Source organism: Schistocerca piceifrons, chromosome 7 (genome assembly GCF_021461385.2).
Source record: "Schistocerca piceifrons isolate TAMUIC-IGC-003096 chromosome 7, iqSchPice1.1, whole genome shotgun sequence".
NCBI classification, from domain to species: domain Eukaryota; kingdom Metazoa; phylum Arthropoda; class Insecta; order Orthoptera; family Acrididae; genus Schistocerca; species Schistocerca piceifrons.
The window spans coordinates 190,394,034-190,415,952 of NC_060144.1; the positions used below are offsets into that span (position 1 = coordinate 190,394,034).

At 38.3% G+C, this 21,919-nt stretch overlaps 1 protein-coding gene across 3 annotated transcripts in view; it reads right to left on the minus strand.

The window, feature by feature from the left end:
* LOC124805207 overlaps positions 1-21,919 on the minus strand; it is a 50,536-nt gene that overhangs the window by 5,889 nt on the left and 22,728 nt on the right. For 2 of the 3 annotated variants that reach the window (XM_047265704.1, XM_047265707.1), the window contains exons 4-5: positions 12,342-12,545; positions 11,495-11,609 (exon numbers count right to left, since the gene is read on the minus strand). In XM_047265704.1, the coding sequence (XP_047121660.1) occupies positions 11,495-11,609; positions 12,342-12,545 (319 nt within the window). The remainder of the gene's footprint in view (positions 1-11,494; positions 11,610-12,341; positions 12,546-21,919) is intronic. The other variant, XM_047265706.1, reaches the window with a different exon arrangement.

Consider the following 21,919-nt stretch of genomic DNA (forward strand, 5'->3'; position numbering starts at 1 on the left):
AATTTGCATCTTTTTCTGTTGAAAGTGGCATGTTTATTTATTTTTTGTTTGTAAATGATTAGTCACACAAATTTAAAAGCGAAGACAAACAAAGCATTGGTTCTTCGTTTTTCTTCTGAAATGGCTCATGTTTTCTGCATGTGGCTGTATTTGAGCTTTCAAAAATTATTGTTTTGTTGAAAAGTAGCAGCATTTTGCTGCCGGTGAACTGAATACGTCTCTGACTTAAGATGTTTCTGGGCATTATTTGTCTTTGCCTGCACAAATTTGATGATTACAAAATCTGTAGACTATTAATTTCAACATTTCATAGGCATTCATAGCATATGACTTGCATTTGACAACACTACAGACAGGACTGACAAGGCAGTTAGCATAAAAGTAGAACCAAACCTATGGTAACATTATTTTAACATTAGGGGAAGAATTTTGGCACAGTTGAAAAATGTTACAGATTTTGTTTTCCTATCACTGTAGCAGAATGCAGACACTATAGGTATTGTGGCAGATGGCCGTGAGTGTAAACAAACTAGAATTTTAACCAACAGGGGGGAGAGGAGTGGACCGGGGAAATGAGTCCTGCCTCCCTTTTGCAGGGCAGCAGCCTATAGCAGAACTGACACATTTTCACAGGAAAATCGATTAAATTTTCTATACTTATATGTTGAAAATAAATCTATTTCAAACTATCTCTGATAAAATAGTTCATCTGTATACAATTCTCAACGAAATGGCATTTATTATGCAGTTTCAAGTTTCCACATTTTGAGGCAGAATCACAAATATATTCACATTTACTACAGGTTTTTTTCTTTGTCCCCTTTGTCCCTGACAGTAGTGAAGACAGCAGTGGCAAAAAGACAAGAAGTTATTGGGTAATACACACAATAATGAAATTATAGCAGAACACACAGCAGCTTGCCACACAGGCAAGGTGATAAACATCAGACAGGCATGTTTAAGTATATTTAAAAGTAGACTAAGCTTTCTGACAAAGTCCTACTTCAGTATCAGAAAAACACACTTACTCATAGACGTGCAACTCACGGACACACAGTTACTGTCATCTCCGGGCACTGAGATCCAACTGTATTAGCACCCAGGGTGACACACTGGCCACGGGGGCATGCGTGCTTATTGTGTGTGCATGAATGTGTGTGTGTGTGCGTGTGTGTGTGTGTGTGTGTTTTTCCTTCTCCTCCTCCCCCCCCCCCCCCCCCCCACCTCCTGTTTCTGAAGAATGATTTTGTTCGACAGCTTAGTCTATTTTTAAAAGTACTTAGCGCAGTTGGATAGATAAAAGAATCTATTCAACAAGCAGCGACAGGAGCTTACAAGTATAAAGGGTACTACAGTTTGCTAGCTTTCAGAGCTATTGGCTCTGTCTTCTGGCAGAAGGGGAAGGAAGAAGGGTGAAGGAAAAGGAGTAGTGGGGGTTAGGAAAAGGGACAAAGTTCAGAAAAGATGCCAAGAGGAAAGAGGAATCTTTCCTTTTCACTCTATCCGGTAAGTCTCCCTTGAACCAGGGTGCAGGGTGACTTCTCCAAACTCTACCCCTTTTCCTAAACCTCACCTGTCCTTTTTCTTCACTCCTCTTTCTTCCCCTTCACCCCTTCTGCCAGAAGGAGGAGCCACTGTCTCCGAAAGCTATCAAACTTTATATGCGTGTTCTCCTACCATCACTAGATGAATAGATTTTTTTTTATCTATCGCATTACTTAAATGTACCTGTCTGCCACTCAGTGCCTTCCCTGTGTGGTGAGTAGCAATGTATCATATTTTATTTTGTTGTTGCTACATCCTGGATAATCCACTGTTTGACAGCATCCAAAAATGTGATCCACAGAATCAAAGAAACTTCTGGAGAAAAGAGAAGCAGCTGTATGAATATTAAGAAGCCCTAATGGAAGAAGCTAGTAGTAAGTAAAGAGGAAAGACTGACAGGTGGAAGGAATATATAGGCCTATACAGGGGAAATAAACTTGAAGACAGTATTACAGGGGGAGAATACAAAGTAGAAGAAAATGAGGTGAAATGTACGATACTGCAAGAAGCATCTGACAGATAACTGAAAGACTTAAGTCATGGAGGGAGAGGAAGGAAGCAGTTGAAGTAGACAGCATTTTCTCAGAATTATTGAGATCTTTGGGACAATCACCCATGATAAAACTATTCAATCTGGTATGCACGATACATGTGACATTTAAAATATTCTCCAGCTTCTGGAAGAATGTAATAAACATACTTCCAATGAAGGCAGTGAATTTGCTCAACCATCATTTGAATATGTCATTGTTAAAACACCCAAAGAATTACTTACAAAAGACTGGAAAGACTGTAAGAAGCTGACATATTGAAAAGTTTTGATCCCAGAGAAAGGTAAGAACACATGAGCATTAGCGACATGATGATTTATCTTAGATGACAGACTGAAGAAAGGCAAAGCCACATTTATGGGAACTGTAGATTTAGAGAAAGCATTTGACAATGTTGACTTGAATACTCTCTTTGAAACTATGACAGTAGCAAGGATAATGTACTGGGAAAGTTGTCAACAACTTGTACAAAAACCAGATTTAAGTTATAACAGTCAAAAGACATGAAAGGGAAGCAGTAACTGAGAACAAAGTAAGATAGGATTGTAACCTAGCCCCCATTAGTGCATACAGCAAGCTGTAACAGAAATGGAGGGAGAATTTGAAAAAGAAATTAAAGTTCAAGGAGAAGAAACAAATATGTTAAGACCTCCTGCCAAATTAAAACTGTGTGTCTGATTGGGACTGGAACTTTGAATGTCTGCTTGTCACAGTTAAATGCTCTACAATTCAGGCATGACTCATGATCCACCCTCACATATTCATTAGTACCTCCTACTTTCCAAACGTCACAAAAATTCTCCTGCAAGCCTTATGGAACTGGCAATCCTCGAAGAAAAGTTATTCCAGACAACTGGCTTGGTCACAGCCTGAGGGATTGTTTCCAGAATAAAATACTGGAAAAGCTTTATCAGCGAGAGTGTGATTTCATCAGAGATGGCACAAGGCTTGGAAGATCAGTTGGTCAGAAGGGATAATGTGCTCTAAGAGATTATAAGATGAATATCATCAAAAACAAAAACAAGTGTACTGGAACAGAATCAAATTAAACCAGATGGTGCTGAGGGAATTAGATTAGGAAATGAGACACTGAAAGTAGTAGATGAATTTTATTATTTTGGGAACAAAATAACTGACAATGGCATAAATAGAAAGAATATAAAATGCAGACTTCCAGCAACAAGAAAAGCTTTTATGAAAAACAGAAGTATGTTAACACTTAACATAGATTTAAGTGTTAGTAAGTCTTTTCTGAAAGCATTTGTCTGGAATGTAGCATTAAACATGAAATGTGGGTAATAAACAGCACAAACCACAAGAGAATAGAAAGTTTGGAAATGTGGCACTACACAAGAATGCTGAAGGTTGGATGGGCAGATCATGTAAGTAATGAGGAGGTACTGAATAAAATTGGGGAAAAAGAAATTTGTGGCACATCTGACCAAAAGAAGGGATCACTTGATAGGACACATTATGAGGCATGAAGGAATAGTTAACTGGGTAATGGAAGAAAGTATGGGGTCAAAACTATTGAGGGAGACCAAGCAATGACTACAATCAGATGGTTTAAATAAATGTGGAGTGCAGTAGCTATTTGGAGATGCAGCCAGGAAGTCTTTGTGATGTTTTTGCAACATCTGATTTACAAGAGCAACAATGCAATGTGAAATTGGGTGAATTTTTAATTTAACACCGCTAAGATGGTACTCTTAGAGTGAAAGCAGTGTGTGCATAGTTTCCCCAGTTGATCACAAAACAGTTGTGTAGCTGAGAACCGTAAGGGCCTAAAGCACACAATCATCAATTTTGAGATTATAACATTTATGTGTGTTACTGTGATCTGTCAGTCTTATGGTGAGCCTGCTTTATCTACATCTGTAGACCTACACTGAATATATATGAACATTACAAAAAGCTGTCTCGCCAATTTCTCAGGTATTCACTGCCATATGGGCCCAAAATGCAAAGCATGATTATGTTGTTCTGCATTGCTCATCTGTCATTTAGGGTTGGGAAAATAAAGTGGTATCTACATCACGTGTTATTGTGGTCTTCAGTCCAGTGACTGGTTTGATGCAGCTCTCCATGCTACTCTGTCCTGTGCAAGCCTCTTCATCTCCAAATAACTACTGCAGCCTACATCCTTCTGAACCTGCTTAGAGTATTCATCTCTTGGTCTCCCTCTATGATTTTTTACCCTCCACCCTTCCCTCCAATACTAAATTGGTGTCCTACCAACCAATCCCTTCTTCTAGTAAATTTGTGACACAAATTCCTCTTCTCCTCAATTCTATTCAATACCTCCTCATTAGTTATGTGATCAACCCATCTAATCTTCAACATTCTTCTGTAGCACCACATTTCGAAAGCTTCTACTCTCTTCTTGTCTAAACTATTTATCGTCTATGTTTCACTTCCATACATGGCTACACTCCATACAAATACTTTCAGAAACGACTTTCTGACACTTAAATCTATACTTGATGTTAACAAATGTCTCTTCTTCAGAAACGCTTTCCTTGCCATTGCCAGTCTCTATTTTATATCCTCTCTACTTCGACCATCATCAGATATTTTGCTCCCCAAGTAGCAAAACTCATTTACTACTTTAAGTGTCTCATTTTCTAATCTAATTCCCTCAGCATCACCCGATTTAATTCAACTACCTTCCATTATCTTCATTTTGCTTTTGTTGAAGTTCATCTTATAGCCTCCTTTCTAGACACTGTCCATTCAGTTCATCTGCTCTTCCAGGTCCTTTGCTGTCTCTCACAGAATTACAATGTCGTCGGCAAACCTCAATGTCTTTATTTTTTCTCCATGGATTTTAATTACTACTCCAAATTTTTCTTTTGTTTCCTTTACTGCTTGCTCAGTATACAGATTGAATAACATCAGGGAGAGGCTAAAACCCTGTCTCACTCCCTTCCCAACCACTGCTTCCCTTTCATGCCTCTCGACTCATAACGGTTTCTGTACAAATTGTAAATAGCCTTTCGCTCCCTGTGTTTTACACCTGTCACCTTCAGAATTTCCAGTCAACATCGTCAAAAGCTTTCTCTAAGTCTACAAATGCTAGAAAAGTAGTTTTGCCTTTCCTTAATGTATGTTCTAAAATAAGTTGTAAGGTCAGTATTGCTTCGCGTGTTCCAACACTTCCACGGAATCCAAACTGACCTCCCCCGAGATCGGCCTCTACCAGTTTCTCCATTTGTTTGTAAAGAATTTGTGTTAGTATTTTGCAACCATGACTTATTAAACTGATAGCTTGGTAATTTCCCAGCTGTCAAGACCTGCTGTCTTTGGGATTGGAATTATTGTATTCCTCTTCAAGTTTGAGGGTCAAGCAGCAGCATATCTTTCATTTCATCTTCATTTGCATCCTCTTCCATTTCCATTCCCTCAAGTATATCACCCTTGTAAAGACACTCTATATACTCCCTCCACCTTTATGCTTTCCCTTCTTTGCTTAGGACTGGTTTTCCATCTGAGCTCTTTGTATTCATACAGGTCATTCTCTTTTTTCTGAAGGTCTCTTTAATTTTCCTGTAGGCAGTATCTATCTTACCCCTGGTGATATAAGCTTCCACATCCTTACATCTGTGCTCTAACCATCCCTGCTTAGCCATTTTGCTCTTCCTGTCAATCACATTTTTGAGATGTTTGTATTCCTTTTCACCTGCTTCATTTACTGCTATTTTATATTTTCTCCTTTCATAAATTAAATTCAATATCTCTTCTGTTAGCCAAGGATTTCTACAAGCCCTCTTCTTTTTACCTACTTGATCCTCTGCTGCCTTTACTAATTCATCTCTCGAAGCTCCCCGTTTTTCTTCTACTGTTGCCTTGTTCTTGTCAATCATTCCCTAATGCTCTCTCTGAAACTCTCTACAACCTATGGCCCTTTCAGTTTATCCAGGTCCCATCTCTTTAAATTTCTACCTTTGCAGTTTTTTTCAGTTTTAATCTACAGCTCATAACCAATAAATTGTGGTCAGAGTCCAAATCTGCTGCTGGAAACATCTTATAATTTAAAACCTGGCTCCTAAATCTCTGTCTTACCATTATATAATCTATCTGAAAGCTTCCAGTGTCTCCAGGCCTCTTCCACATACAAAACCTTCTTTCATGAATCTTAAACCATGTGTTAGCTACGATTAAGTTATGCTCTGTGCAAAATTCTACCAGGCAACTTCCTCTTTCTTTCCATACCCCCAGTCCATATTCACCTACTACTTTTCCATCTCGTCCAATTCCTACTATTGAATTCCAGTCCCCATTGACTATTAAATTTTTGTCTCCCTGAACTATCTGAATAATTTCTTTTATCGCGTCATACATTTCTTTAATCTCTTCATCATATGCAGAGCAAGTCAGCATATAAACTTCTACTACAGTTGTAGGCGTGGGCTTCGTGTCTATTTTGGCTACAATAATGAGTTCACTATGCTGCTCGTAGCAGCTTATCAGTGTTTCAATTTCTTAAATTCATTATTAAACTTATTACTGCATTATTGTTACTTCAGTTTGTATTTATAGCTCTGTATTCACCTGACCAAAAGTCTTGTTCCTCCTGCCACCGAATGTCACTAATTTCAATTATATCTACCTTTGACCTATCCATTTCATTTTTTAAATTTTGCTAACCTACCTGCCTGATTAAGGGATCTGACATTCCTAGTTCCGATCTGTAGAATGCCAGTTTTGTTTCTCCTGATAACGATGTCCTCCTGAGTAGTCTCCGCCCAGAGATCTGAATGGGGGACTATTTTACCTCTGGAATATTTTACCCATGAGGACACCATCACCATTTAACCATACAGTAAAGGTGCATGTCCTCAGGAAAAATTATGGCTGTTGTTTCCCCTTGTTTTCAGCCGTTCGCAATACCAGCACAGCAAAACTGTATTGGTTGATGTTACAAGGCCACATCAGTCAATCATTCAGACTTTTGTCCCTGCAACTACTGAAGAGACTGCTGCCCCTCTTCAGGACCCACACATTTGTCTGGCCTCTCAACAGATACCCCTCCATTGTGGTTGCACCTACGGTGTACGGCTATATGTATCGCTGAGGCACGCAAGCCTCGCCACCAATGGCAAGGTCCATAGTTCATGGGAGGCTACATCATGTATGTAGCAGTGATCAATGCACATTATAAAAGTAAGTGTACACTGTGCATGCTGCTAAAACTCAAAAGCGAGTCCCGTACAATTAAGGGAGTTATTATAATGTGATAGCCCTCTATCCCCCATCCATGAAGAAGGTTCCCTTTTTTACCTGAAGGATGTGCTTTTGAAAATATAAGAGCTGGGAAGTTTCGCACACGAGAAAATTCTCGAACATTCGAGAGTACTCAAGAGCATTCCACAACATTCCAGACTGTTCCATAATGATCCAGGGTGTTCTGGAATGTTTGGGAATAGTTTGGAATATTTGGGAAGATTCCAGAATGTTTGGGAAAACCCGGAACATCCCGTATCATTGTGGAGCATTCCCGAATACTCTCGAATGTCGTGGAATGTTCTGGAACATCATGGACCATTCAAAGCTTTTTTGGTATGTTAAGGACTTGACCATTGGTAAAGGACCAGTCGTGGATTCGAATATCAGTTCCTTATAAGTGAAAAAGGGAGAAACCAAAAAAGTAGGGCAGTGAGTGAGTGAAAACGTGTCAGCAGCCAAAGTAACATAGTGACTGGAAATAAACCGAAAGTAAAGTGTACTTAATGTATGTGTTAATAAAAACTTGATTTGATTTATCTCCAGATAATGCCTATAAGCAAAATAGCAGGTCTTGCCAATTCTGATGCAGAACGTCAAAACCAAAAAGAACAGCAAAAAACAGACAGAGAGCATGAAGCACATTTAAGTTCCTAACAAACAACAATGAGCACCTTGAGAAGCAGAGGAACCGTAGAACAACGGAATAAACAGATTGAAGAATCAAGAATTGCAACACAATCTTATAAGATAGCTAACTCAAGCCAGCCAAGAAAATATCACCCTATGTGAAGTGCGGACAAGGACAATTAAACAGTGCAACCTAATAATTGAACCATTCCACCATGACTTGATGAAAAAATATAACAAACACAAACACATCATAATCAGAAAAATAGATAAAATCTGCCAATTATGCGACACAAAAAAATTTATTGAGAAACACCAGGATTCCATTTTCCCAACACAGCATAAGACTTCCACTAAACTAGACTCTTTAAGAACCAGAAAGGAATTTGTGTATCAGTACATAACCACACAGAACACATAGAATGTACACTGACAAACATTCTGAATGCTATAGTTTTAGCTAATTCAGGGTGTATACGTCGACAAGGAAAAATAATTCCTGGATTTTTCCCAGGTAAAAATACACTTTCTCCCAGGTGAAAATACACTTTTTCCGTGCTAAGTGACATATACTTTCCATCGGAACTGTAAAACTTAGCAATCCTTTGAATGGTTATGGTTTTATACACCGGTGTAGAATTTCCCGTCACTTTAGAAAACAAAACTCAGGGGAAAAAACATGTTTTGGAAAGATCTTTGATGTGCAGTAACAGTACACTGCATATTTTCATATTATGATAGTTTAAATTCAAATTACTCAAAACACCGCATGTTATTTTCCCCAGACCCACTAAACACTGCATGTTATTTTCCCCAGCATCGAAAACGAGATTGCGATGTGCTTTTGTAAGCCAGTCATAGCTCATGTCACGCGGTCTCGCCAGCCGATGACAGCAGATATTCAGAGGACAGGACATGTGATGTAGTCAGCCAATAGCAACATCACTGTTAAGTAGCATGAACACACAAACAGGAAAAGTTAATGGTTTAAATTAACATACATAGTGTTGCTACAAGAAAAGCAAAGCTGCAAGAGAAGCTAAGCTTTCACATATAATGTGAATTGCTTGTGTTACTCTTTATGATACATCACACAAATGTGCCAGTAAAATTTTTAATAACAACATAAATGTCTGATCTTTTGGGTTTGGAATTCTTCTAAATGGCTCATCATCAAAGAGTTGATTTTTAAATGAGCGTAAAACGCTCTGTGGTTTAAGAAATTCATTGTACATTCTCACACATAGTTCATCTTGCGTAAAAGGAAATTTACTTTGAAAGTAACACTTTCAAACCACCATTCACAATATTTTCCCGTGATCTGTTAGAAACAGATTTGTTCCAGCAGTTGCTAGAGAGCGCCAGATATCAGGCGTCACTGCGCTTGCACATCTACGATGATATAGGAAGCCTGTATGTTTGTACGTGTAAAACATTGAAAGATCTTACATTATGTCATAAACGAAACAAGACAGAGGATAATCCAAGAGCATTGGAATTTCGTGAACAATACTAAAATGCATAATTCAGTTTAAAGTGCACATCTGCATGTCCAGATTCCCAATGAAGTAGACCTTGACCTGATATTAAGCTTTTCAGTGAGGTTTTCTGGATGTAAATTTTCTTGGAGTACCAGTACTGTTTATCTCATGTTTGGTTCTTGATTGTGGCATAATGCCATACGTGCTACAGGATGAAAACATGCACTTGAAACAACAATCAGTTGAAACTAGCTAATAGTATGGAATCACTTTGTTTCAAATAAATTGGCAACCTCAGTGGAAAAGATTAATAAAGGCTAAATTTCTGTAGCAAACTCACCAAAAGAACTTCAGTATTCTGCAAGGTGATTAGTGCAAATAACACATTTTAGCCTTCCATAATTATGTGAATATATTTTAATTCATCTGTTAGCGCCCAGCCACAGAAAACCATTCTGCTTTTATTTGATGTGAGAGCAGTAAACAAAGAGGAAACAGCAAAATCACTAAACATGGGTCACATGGAGACTACCCACCTCCCCACTACAATTCAGATTGCTCTGCACATCAACCCTGGATTGACAACATTTCCGAACTGGGGCAAAGAAAAGAAATGTTTGCAATAAGAATCAAAGCTTGAAGAAAACAGAATCTACAACATTGCCAAAAATGTACCAGCACGAGAGTCGCATTAATTTAAAGCCACAAAATGTTTTGGTTATTTTTTCCTGAACACTCTCCTTTTCCCTCATATGTAGATGTAGATAAACATGAATAAATTTTTTGCAACTTTACCTACTACTTCTATGTGCAAGATAAATGAAAGGCAAGCACTCGCCTATAGCTGACTGACATGTGACAAATATAAACACGCAACAGAAAATTATTATTTATAGTAGCTTTTAAACTTTTTCTCTTTCTATAGTAGTAGAAGTACACACATTTACATGCACAATGACACAAACACCCAAATGTACACACCTGTGGCCACAGTGAGAGTGTTGATTATCTGCTAGGGGCAGATCGAGGTGGGAAGTTGGTAGGGAAGGTCATGTGATGCAAAGAGGGGTAATGGGATAGTGTAAGGCAGATCTTTCCACAGATGACTCAACACCTGCGTGAAAAGGCAAAAGATCAGAAGGTAGGGCATATAAGAGAAGGAGAGAGGTAAAAGAGAGGGAAGGCAAGAAAAGGAAGGTAGATATGAGGAGAGAGGGAAGAGAGAGAGATAGAGGGACAGAAAAGGGGACAGAGTGGGGAAGGAGAGAGGGAAGGAGACAGAGGGTCGAGATGGGGGGAGGGAAGGAGGTAGGGAGGTAGAGGGAGAGGGGGAGGGAGGGGGTTTAAGGGAGGGAGGGAGGGGTAGAGGGGGGGGAGAGAGAGAGAGGGAAACAGAGAGAGAGAGAGAGAGAGAGAGAGAGAGAGAGAGAGAGAGAGAGAGAGAGAGAGAATGCCCACATGGGAAGAGGATAAAAAGAGAGATGGTGAAGTCACTGTTTAAGCGATTTGTGTTATGATGTGCTGCATTTTTGGCAACTGGATGGTGGAGTTTTAGGTTTGCATTTTCCCTTCTGTCTTCTCTCAATACCATTCCTTCCCCCTCCAGATCATGTACTGCCTCCTCCCGACTCACTTCCCATTCTCTCCACAAGTGGGCATTCTCTCTCCCTCACTCCCCCCTTTTCCATATCTCTCCCTTTCTCTCTTCCCTCCCTGCCTCTTTCCTCATCTCTATCTTCCTCTCCTTTCCTCCCATCCCTTTTTTGTCTCTTCCCTGTCCCTACTTCTTATATGTTCCACCTTCTAACTCCTTTGATCTTGTTGTGCAGCCACTGAGTCATCTGTGGATAGACACTATCCCACTACCCTCTCCTCGCCTTGTGTATGCTTCTCTACCCCCTCCCAACCTCCATCTGTCCAGGCAGCTGCTATCTATAATCAGTTCTAATTGAATTTACAATTACTTTTCCAATTAAACAATCATGATTCACATGTCAGATCTCAAAACTAAAAATATAAGTTCATTTATGTCAGATCACCTAAGCTACATGAACGATTACTTACGCATCACATCCTTGTACATACGTTTCAATAAAGACTGTTTCTTGTTCTTCAATTGATTCTTTTCAAATGAAAGTTTCACAAAATCTGCCTCAAGTTGTCTAATTTCTTCTCTGGCCTAGTAAAACAGAAATAGTAAAATTAATGTAAAGTCACTACTTGTATATTTTTCCTTCCTTTAAATTACTGGTATACTTCTGTCATATCTATTATTAAAGTTATATATATTTATATAGTGCAGGCCTAAAACAATTTCATGACTGAAATAAGTTTTGAACTTTCTTCTTTGTAGATATGTATAACTTGCTCTAAAATGCAACAAAAGTGACAACACTTCATTAAACTACTACTCTGTGTCACAAAAAGTTATTATCAACAATTAAGTACAAAATTAGATATAACAAAGTTACATATTTTCTTTTCACAATTCTTGTTACTTTGACAAAAGTTTTTCAGCTTTTATTTCTGTGCAGCATGTAAATTCAGTCTCAGGAATAACTGTAAACTGCCACAATAATTTATTGATGTACAAATATGATGCAGCTCTATGTGAACTACTTTTGAAGATATCACTTAATGCCACATTATGGATGAAGACAAGACAAAATGTAATCTAACTACTAACATGAAGAAGGTAACTTTATTTACGACAACATGTTAACAAAAGATAAATGGAATTCTTTAAGCCTTCAGGATACATGCCACATCATGAAAAATGAAGTTACACAAAAGTGAAAAATTCATTCTGTATTATTATTACCATGAACGACAATGCAACAATGCTCAGACAGCATTCTTTTTTTTCTCTCTCTTTTTTTTAAGAGAAAAATAAATAAATAGAAGGACTTACTTTCCTGAGAAGCTGCAACTTTGACATATGCCCAGAATCACTTTGATCAAGAAGCACACGGCCAATAACATTGAAACCTTCCATAACATCTCGCCGACGAAGCTTCTCTTTCAGTTTGTGCAGAAGTGAATTCTTCAGCCCATATGCTGCAGCATTATTGTACTTCATTTCATACAAATCAAAGACGCCTACGACTGTCATCACCTGCAATAAATAAAATTCAAAGTTATATGGAAGAAAGCAAAAAAAAGGTTGTAATTACAATGAACATATATAATGCTGCCCTCAGCAACAATTCAGGTGTTCCAATGTTCCACTTACTACAAGGCATGTCTGGAAAGGGAGTATCATTTTAGAAGAAACTTATAAAAACATATTTTTAAACCAAAATTTATTTTTATAAGAAAGAGCATTTCTTAAACCATGTTTCTACAAAGATGCCTACAGTGTTCAGACATCTGTCATAGTGGGAAACCAACTTTTCTATGCTTCTTTATAAAAAGATGCCACACGTGGATAAAGCCAGTAATGAACTGCATTTTTTGCGTCGCCCGGATGCCAGAGTACCTTCCTCCAAAATCATGCTTCAACTTCAGAAACAATTGGTAGTCAGAAGGTGCAACATTGGGGCTGTACAACGAGAGATCGCACTGCTCCCAACCAAATTGTTGAATAAGGTTTCGAGTGACAACAGCAGAATGGGAACGTACATTGTCATGAGCCAACACAATGTCTTGACTGAGTTTTCCATGCCTTTTGTTTTGAATAAGCACGCCGAAGTTTTCTCGACATTTCATAGTATTGTACTGCACTGACTGTTTCACCTCTGGGAAGTATCTCAACAAACAGAATGCCCTGTCTATCCCAGAACCTAGTGCACACCTGATTTTTTTGTGATGACGATGTTGTTTTGATTCTGGAGTGACGTAACAAACTCAAACTGTATTTAAGAATTTATCTGCCTTATCACTGTATAGAGTAAGAGGTGTCAAAGCACTGCCAAGTTGCTTCGTTTTGCAGACATCTGTAAGCATTTTCGGAACCCACCAGGCATAGTATTTGGAAAAATTTAAGTGATTTGTTATGGTCTCAAGCAAAATAATTTTTGAAATTTGTGGAAACTCATCACAAAGCATTCTTACTGTTAACCATCTGTTTTCTCGAATTTCTTCATTCACTTACTCAACCAAACCACCACTGACAACCGAAGACTGCCCACTGTGTGCTTGGTCACGAGCATTGGTTCATCCATCATTAAACTGTCTCGTCCACTTTCTCACTATTCCATCAGTCATTGTATTTTCACCATAAACCCCTACAAGTTGACAACGAATTTCAGCTGGCTTAACATTCTTTGCTTTTAAATACCATATAACAGTGCGCACTTCACAGTTGACAGGCTCAGATAAACAGTGTGCACTTCACAGTCGACAGGTTCAGATAATGTCTTACACATTTTGAACAATCACTAACAAATGTGAACACAATCCAGCTGTAATGGCATCAGTGAAAAAACAATGGACCAGAGAGACATGTGTGAATGTGCTGCTTTGCGATGCTAGTGCTGTGGTGGTGATAGAACAAAATGGTACTTCCTTTCCAAACATGCCTTCTATTTAATGCTGGAATTAGCATTAGAGAAATGAAGTTCACGTGACTATGAATCATGGGTGAAAGGCGACACATATAGATTTTATGTTTCAATGCACAGGGCAGCATTGGGAGAGATTGCTCATAGCAACTTTTCTGAACTGACACAGTTAGCGTAAAGTCACAATTAGAATGAATGAAGAAAGACAAATGTTTTACAATCATCTCTCTCTCTATCTATCTATCTCTCTCTCTCTCTCTCTCTCTCTCTCTCTCTCACTCACACGTGTGCGCGCGCGCGCACACACACACACACACACACACACACACACACACACACACACACACACACACACACAGAGCATAAAAAATATTCACAGCAATATGAAATATCTAAGAATGAGAAAGGACTAAGGGACTTTGCAGGGCCCACGAGGGCTTAATCATCCACGAGTTCAACAGATGAGAGATACAGGCACCAATTGGTTATGGTGTGGAAACACGAACAGCTAGAAGGTGAATGGTAACGGTAACAGGTACAGAATGACCTGAATCATGGACAAATATTGCCCCACCACCCTCAGTATTCTCACTATTTGTATTATCCTTCATGATGATGATGATATAGCCTTTAAACATACAGTTGCAGAAGGTCTGAAATACGTCTGTTGTATGCCTAATCATAAGGGGTTATTCTGCGTTGAAAACTTGACTTCCTCCATAACTCCATAAGTGTTCTTAAACTCTTCTCATTCTGTTGCAGTACAGCAGTAACTAAATGGAAGGGATTTTCTTTTCCCATGTGTCTTGTTTTTAGTTATGCCTGTTGGTCAGTGAGTAGAGGGGTAAGAGACTTGCCACTTCTCCAACACACATTTCCAGTTCCCTTTCTGACTAATCATTGTTGGTTAATACTAATGTCTTCCTATCTGAGAGTCTCAGGCTATCTCAAGCTAGGTGTCTTTGAATTTTGCTTGTTCTTTGGTGTGGATTCTGCCTTTTGCAATAGTGATGTAGGCTGTCTCGAAAGGATTGAACTACTTTGGGCATATAGCTTTGTGATAAGGGTTGTCTCTATAATTTTTTGGCAACCTCTGCTGGAAATGGGTTAGGACTAGCCAAAGGCTTCGTAACAAGGGCATTGTTGTATATAAATCTACACATATACAAGTCTAAGCCAATACCTATTGCCTTTGTCTGTATAGTAGCCATGACCTTTACTACAGCTTTTCTTGAAGTGGTAGCAAAAGAAATTGAGAAAACAGTAGCCTGCAATTCTTTATATTCTTTACTTTCTTGGAATATGAAAGTTTCTTGGTCACTTCAATTTTCTCTCTTATGGAAAATACCTGCTCCAAGTAGTGTGACTCCATAAGCAATTTTCACAAAAGTCTTTCACTGAACACGATGGCCCTGCTTCTTGGACATCTTTAGCATTTATAACATACGATCTTTTGTGCTCTCTAAGGATAGACAAACTGAATGTTAGGATGAACATGGCAGACTTCTAAAGCTAACCACTCACTCTCTTCTTCTTATTTCTAACTTCTATTTCATCTTCCATTTCCCATACTTTTTGCAGTTCAGCACTGTCCATATCAATGATGACTTGGAAACATATGATACCCTTACTGAATTTGACAGTGCGGTGCTTCACTACTTGACATGGCAAATTAACTAAAATTCTTTGACGCACAATTGTCGCTTGGCAAGACAGCAGTTTAGACCAATAGTGTTCTGCTGCAAAGTCATTCAACTGATTTTACAGTTCCATCAATGATGAAGAAAGGGGGGTTCTTTCTCAATTGACCCCTGTTTTCTCTTTGGCACACAAATGTTCTGACACTGATGTGCTCTTTCCCAATTATCAAAGTTTGATTTTGGTAATGCAGTTCTGGGGAGGTGAGGGGCAGTTATGTAAAGCCCTCTTAGTTTTATAGGTATTAGTAATTTCTAATGGCTGCCCATAGCACTGCGACATTTGTTCTGCATTTGAGATGCAGTTAAGCCTAGATACCTACATGCTAAAACACACAACATTGCCTGAAACTGTGTTTCTGGGGAAAGTATTACTGAAAAATGAAGCATGGGAAAACAAATAAATAAGAAATCGAAAATCTTTGAACTGTAATGCTACACAAGAATGTTAAAATGCAATGAGGGCCAGTAAAGTAACAACAAGAGATGCTAAAAGTAATATATGTGCAAAGACCAGAGGAAGGAACACTTCTCCATATACATATACACTCCACAAAACACTACACAGTGCATGGCACTGGGTGGTTCATACCAATGTTTGTCACGTTCTGACCTATTCATTTGACGCATAAAGTAAGGGGAAGATTACTGTGTAAGTGGCTCCATATGTACCTTCTTATTACTAAGAAAGATGGTACAGAAGCTGAGGCACTTTATTTGCACGAGGAAGGAGTGGGGTTCTAATCCGTGTCCAGAGTTAGATTTAAAGATATTTTCCTAAATCAATTACAGCAAATGATGGGATGGTTCTTTCCCCATCTTTGTTCTTTCTGAGATAATTCTCCGTCTCTAATGATCTCATTGTCTACTAGACGTTAAGCCCTAACAAACTTAACTTTTATTTCTTTTATTCCTTATCTTATTCTTATGGTCCTGACAAGGTATTTTTTATTGAAGTGATACTGTCTTCCTCTGATAAAGGTTTTCTAAATTAATCCCTAAGTGATATGTATGATTGAAGTTAATACTGCCTTCCTTTGAAAAGGTTTTCTAAATTAATCCAAACACATTTTCAAGGGAACAATGTCACCTTTCGTCCACAGTTTCCCATATAAATTCCCTGAGAATTTTTGTTATAATTTATCATGGACTAGAACAACTTGTTACAACTCTAGAAGCTGTATCTCAATTCCTTGTATGTCTGTTGTCATGTCCACTATAAACGGACTTTAAAAATTGGATGGTGCTATGGAATAGGTCACACTACAATTTTGCATGTTTTTCTTACAATCCACCAGATAAATTTAAGTACGCCATTCACATTTCCTGATGTCAATTTCTAGTGTTCTTTCCATTTCCATTTAGTGTCATCTTCAGTTACTTGGACAATGTGACAAGCTTCAGAAGTTTACCACTATTCTTATAATGATGTGCTACCCTTTTCTTTGCTATGAGAATTATCTTGCATTTAAACACATTTAATGAGAACCACTATTCAGTAGACCAAGAGGAAATAACATGTACATAGCTCCGTATTTTATCATAAACTTACAGGCACAACACTGTCCTTTAAAGAACAGCATTGTCAGTAATGGTGACCCAATCACATAAATTATTTATTTGAACAATCTTTCTGTTACACTTCCTTTGGGTGCATCTGATAATAATTGTGTTTCTGTCAAAGGTTTGCAGTATAGTATACTTTGTTCTACCATGCAAAGTTCTTTGAAGCAACTGTATAACTGTGAACTGCTTTTGTATGACAGTATATTGGTCATCAGTTGACACTATGGTACAGTGTTAGACATGTTTAAGAAATTGAAGAATATTATGTATTCTTAGATTATAAAATACAGATGTTCACCTACATCTAATATTTGAGGAAGAGAAAAAAGTGAAAAAGCTAACTGGCTTTAATTTATTTTCCTGATTCAGTGGGAAAGCTTGTTTTCCACCATGGATGTTATATAAAACTGGAATTATTTTTAAAAGCTATATATTTTCAAATTGTTTTCAAAACAACCTTATTCCCTTGAAAGCACTTTCCATTACAACTAATACATTTGTCCCACTGGTGCTTCCACTATTCAAATCATTTTTTGTATGCTTCCACTGTTCTAATCATTTTTTGTAATCGTCCTTAGAAATGGCTAACAGTTCCTCCCTCATTTTTATTGACTTCTTAAATGTTGTCAAATCAGTGTCCTCTAATGCCCCTTTCCATGTGTCAAAATAAGAAAAGTCACACAAAGCAAGGACAAGCGAATAAGGTGCATGGGGCAGTGGAACCATGTCATTTTTAGCCAAAAACTGTCTACCAGGGATGGCTGTGTGTGCAGGCGCATTGTAGTGGTGGAAGAATCAGTCTCCTGTGCATCACAAACCACATCCTTTTTGATGAAGATAACCCACTAATCTCTAACAGTTGATCAATTGCCTGTTGACAGTATGTGAGCACAAGTTCTCGAATTTTTTCATTATTTTCGTCAATTTGGGCAGTTGATGGACATCCAGAATGAGGTTTGTCATCAGTGAATGTGTCACCATTTGAAATCAAGCACACTACTGGTAGACTTAAGTTTTTCCCATAGTGTTATCTTGGTATACTGTTTTCAACATTAAAACAGTTTCAGACCACTTTTACCACGCAGAAAGTAAAATTTCACAGCTGTACGTTGTTCACTTAAACTTGTCATCATAAAAAAAACGAAACAAGAACAAAACAGCATTGCAGATGAACAGAACAAGCCAGGTCAACAACACAGGTGGCACCGAACTGATAATGAGTTGCGCTATATACGCCTAGTGGCAGAAACTTGTGCTACACAAGCTCTGCCCATGGCAATGTTATCCCCCCCCCCCCTTTGTAATGTTCCAGATTTGAGTATGTCCTACAACATGTAATAGGATATGTGCCAAGACACCCAGTAATAGCTAACTAAGTGCTAGAGACCATAAGGAGCACTCGAGAAGAAGAACTGTACAGGCAGACAGAGACAAGTATTAAAGACATTGTCTGCAGTAGGTGTGCAAAAATGAAAAGACTGCCACAGCAGGAAGAGATGACAGAAAAGTGTAGAAGCAAAAGATGAAGATAGATATTAATGGGACAAAAAAGTATTCATGTTTGCTACAACTAAAGTTTTGCTTTCTGGCATTTTATTTTACATGTCATAAAATGTATCTATGGACCAAACAATTTTAAGGATTTACTACTTTTCATAAATTACTCCCAGTATTTACCTTACTCAATGGTTCTAAAGACTCAAGACTTCAGTCTCAAGCTAAATGTGGATAAACTATTACAACAATAAACACGTATTACTCTTTATTCCAACTAACAGCTCTCATTATCCACTGTTTGGCTCATTTTTTGTCACATAAATTTAATTATTGTGTACGTTTCTATGGTTATTTGTTGTGATTATACAGTGTAAATTACCTGTCACTGAATACCTACTGCCAGGAACATGGTAACCTTACCTTTTCTGGAATACTGGGTTTTCACTGTTGGCACACATGTACGTTGAGCACTTTGTCCTTTTGTTGTAATTTCACCAAAAGTCAGGTGTACAAACGTTGTAAAAATGGAAGAGGAAAGTCATGTGTTGCTAAGTCAGTGTATGTGCAAAGATATAAATAAAAGACAGAAGAACAACATTAAGCATAATAAATGGAAGAGGAACAATAAGAATTACAAATGGAATTCGGGTTAGCTCACAATAAAAAATCAGAGCCTGGGAAAATCTTGTCTGAACAGGTGGGTGCAAAAAGTTGTAAGGGAGACAAAGGAGGCCACTTTGTGCAGATACTGACATTTTAGTAATCCTGAGAAGTAGTGCAGAACAAATTCAGGTATGTTGAAAAAACTTTGTGCATGGTATATGAGGTGCAATCAAAAAGTTCCAGGATTTTTTTTTTAATTTAACAGGCTTCTTACATCCAATTTCCATTTTTTTTCCCTGTTGGTACACATATTACTGACGTATGTTTGCATTTTCAGCTGTTTCTGGATATTTAGTTTCTTGTTGTCACTTGAAAAGGTTATGCATGTTTTTTAGTGCTCGGCGAAATTTTACTATCAAAAAAGATGAGTCGAAGAATTTGCAACAAATTCTGCATGGAAAATGTAATAAAGTGCAGCACCACACCTGAAATGTTGAGTGCAGTTTTTGGCAAATCTATTACACATAAGACAAGAGATTACAAATGGGACAAACATTTCAAAGAGGGTCGAAGATGACAGCAAATGCCCTGGACACTCTGGGATATCAAGTACTGACGAAAATGTGGAAGAAGCAAAGAAAATGGTTCTGGAAAATCACCCAATTGCCACCAGAGAGGTTGCTGATGATGTCAGCATGTCCTTTGGCACCAGCCACGCAATTTTTTGGATGTTTCGGACATGAAATGTGTAGCAGCAAAGTTTGTTCCAAAATTGTTAAATTTCGACCAAAACCATGTCGCACAGACATCACTCAGAAATTGCTGAATGAAGCCGATAATGATCCAGAACTTCTAAAGAAGTTATAACAGGTGATAAAATGTGGATATATAGGTAGGACATCAACACCAAGGCCCAATTGTCCTAATGGAAACTGCCTGAAGAGCCAAGACAGACAAAAAATTCAAGTCTGATCATATGTGAAGGATCTTCTCACTGTTTTCTTTGATTATAATGGGATAGGGGACATGGATATGGTCGTAAGGTCAATAAGGAATACTATCTGGAAGTTATATGTTGTTTATGTGAAGAAATCTGAAGAAAACAGCCAGAATTGTGTCAAAACCAATCGTGGCAACTGCATCACGATAAAGCTCCCATTCACACCTCAATGCTCGTTCATTGTTTTTTTGGTAAGGAACAAAACTGTTTTCTTCTTCTGTCATTTTATTCACTGGGCATGACTCCCTGTGACTTTGTTCTATTCCCGAGGCTTAAGAGAACTGTGAAAGGATTTTGTTTTGCCACTTGTGATGAGTTAAAAACAAAATCACTGAAGGAGTTGAACACCATAATGAAAACTGTGTTCCAAAAGCGTTTCCAAGATTCGAAAAAGCACTGGCACAAATGTGCTATATCCAAGGGGAAGTAATCTGAAGAGGACAAAGTTGATGTTGATGAAAAAATAAAGACTCCTCAAGAAAAACAAAAATTATGGTTATTTTTTTATCACACCTCGTACATAATCACTGCTAGACATTTGCAAATGCTCCAAGAGAAGATAAACCATGGCATACCCTTTCAAGACAGAAAGGGTAAGCACAATAATTGTCCGAACAAACTGCAGGATGACCTGAAAAATTTAATAAGAAACTACAAAACAAGAAAGCCACTACTCAGGACATAAAAGTGAAAAGCTCTGCCTGAGTTATGATTTGAATGTGAATAAACTTTACCACCTCTTTAAAGAAGAAAATACTACAATACAATGCAGTGAAAGAGCATACAGAGATCTTTTCAAGGCAGGATATAATTTATGCTTCAGAATGCCACATTTGGACTCAGTCGAGTATTGTGACACCTTTAGTTAATTAACAGTAAAATTGAAACAGAATGAAAGAAAATTCATGAAGTGAGCGAACTGCACCATTTCCAGCTGGAAGCAGCATATTCAATCCTGCAGAATGGTACAGAGAAGCCTAAAACAAATAAAACCTGTGTTGCAACAGTGTAGGGAAAGATAAGAGTGCTACTTACCATAAAAGTAACACATTAAGTGGCAGACAGGCACAATTAAAAGACAGTTACACATAAACTTTACACCACAGCATACGTCAGAAAAGGAAAAAGAAAGAGAAACAACACACACCATTCACTCACAGAAGAAGCACACCTCACATGCACATGACAGCCAGCTCCAGCAGCTCGGACCAGCCTGCAAGTTTCTCGTGGATGGACTCTGCAATCTGGAGGGGGTGGGTTGGGGAAGGGATAGCAGTGTACAGGTAGGGCGAAAGAGGATTGCTGCCTGACAGTGTGAGCAGACTGCCAACAGGTGCAGTGTCAAGAAGTTGTGAGACAGGGAGATGGGAAAAAATTGCGAAAAAGGAGAGGAATAGGAAAAGATGGATGGGTGTGCTGGCAGAGGACAGCGAACAAGGAGGATGGGAGGTGAGAAATGGTCTATTAATTGTGCCTGTCTGCAATTGAACATGCCATCTTCATGGTGAGTAGCAATCTATCTTTTCCTACATTGTTGATATTCCAACCTGGAGTTTCCTTGGTTTGATTTTGCTGTACTGCATTTCTTGCATCCCACAACCCTCTGATGTTTTCCTTTGTTACT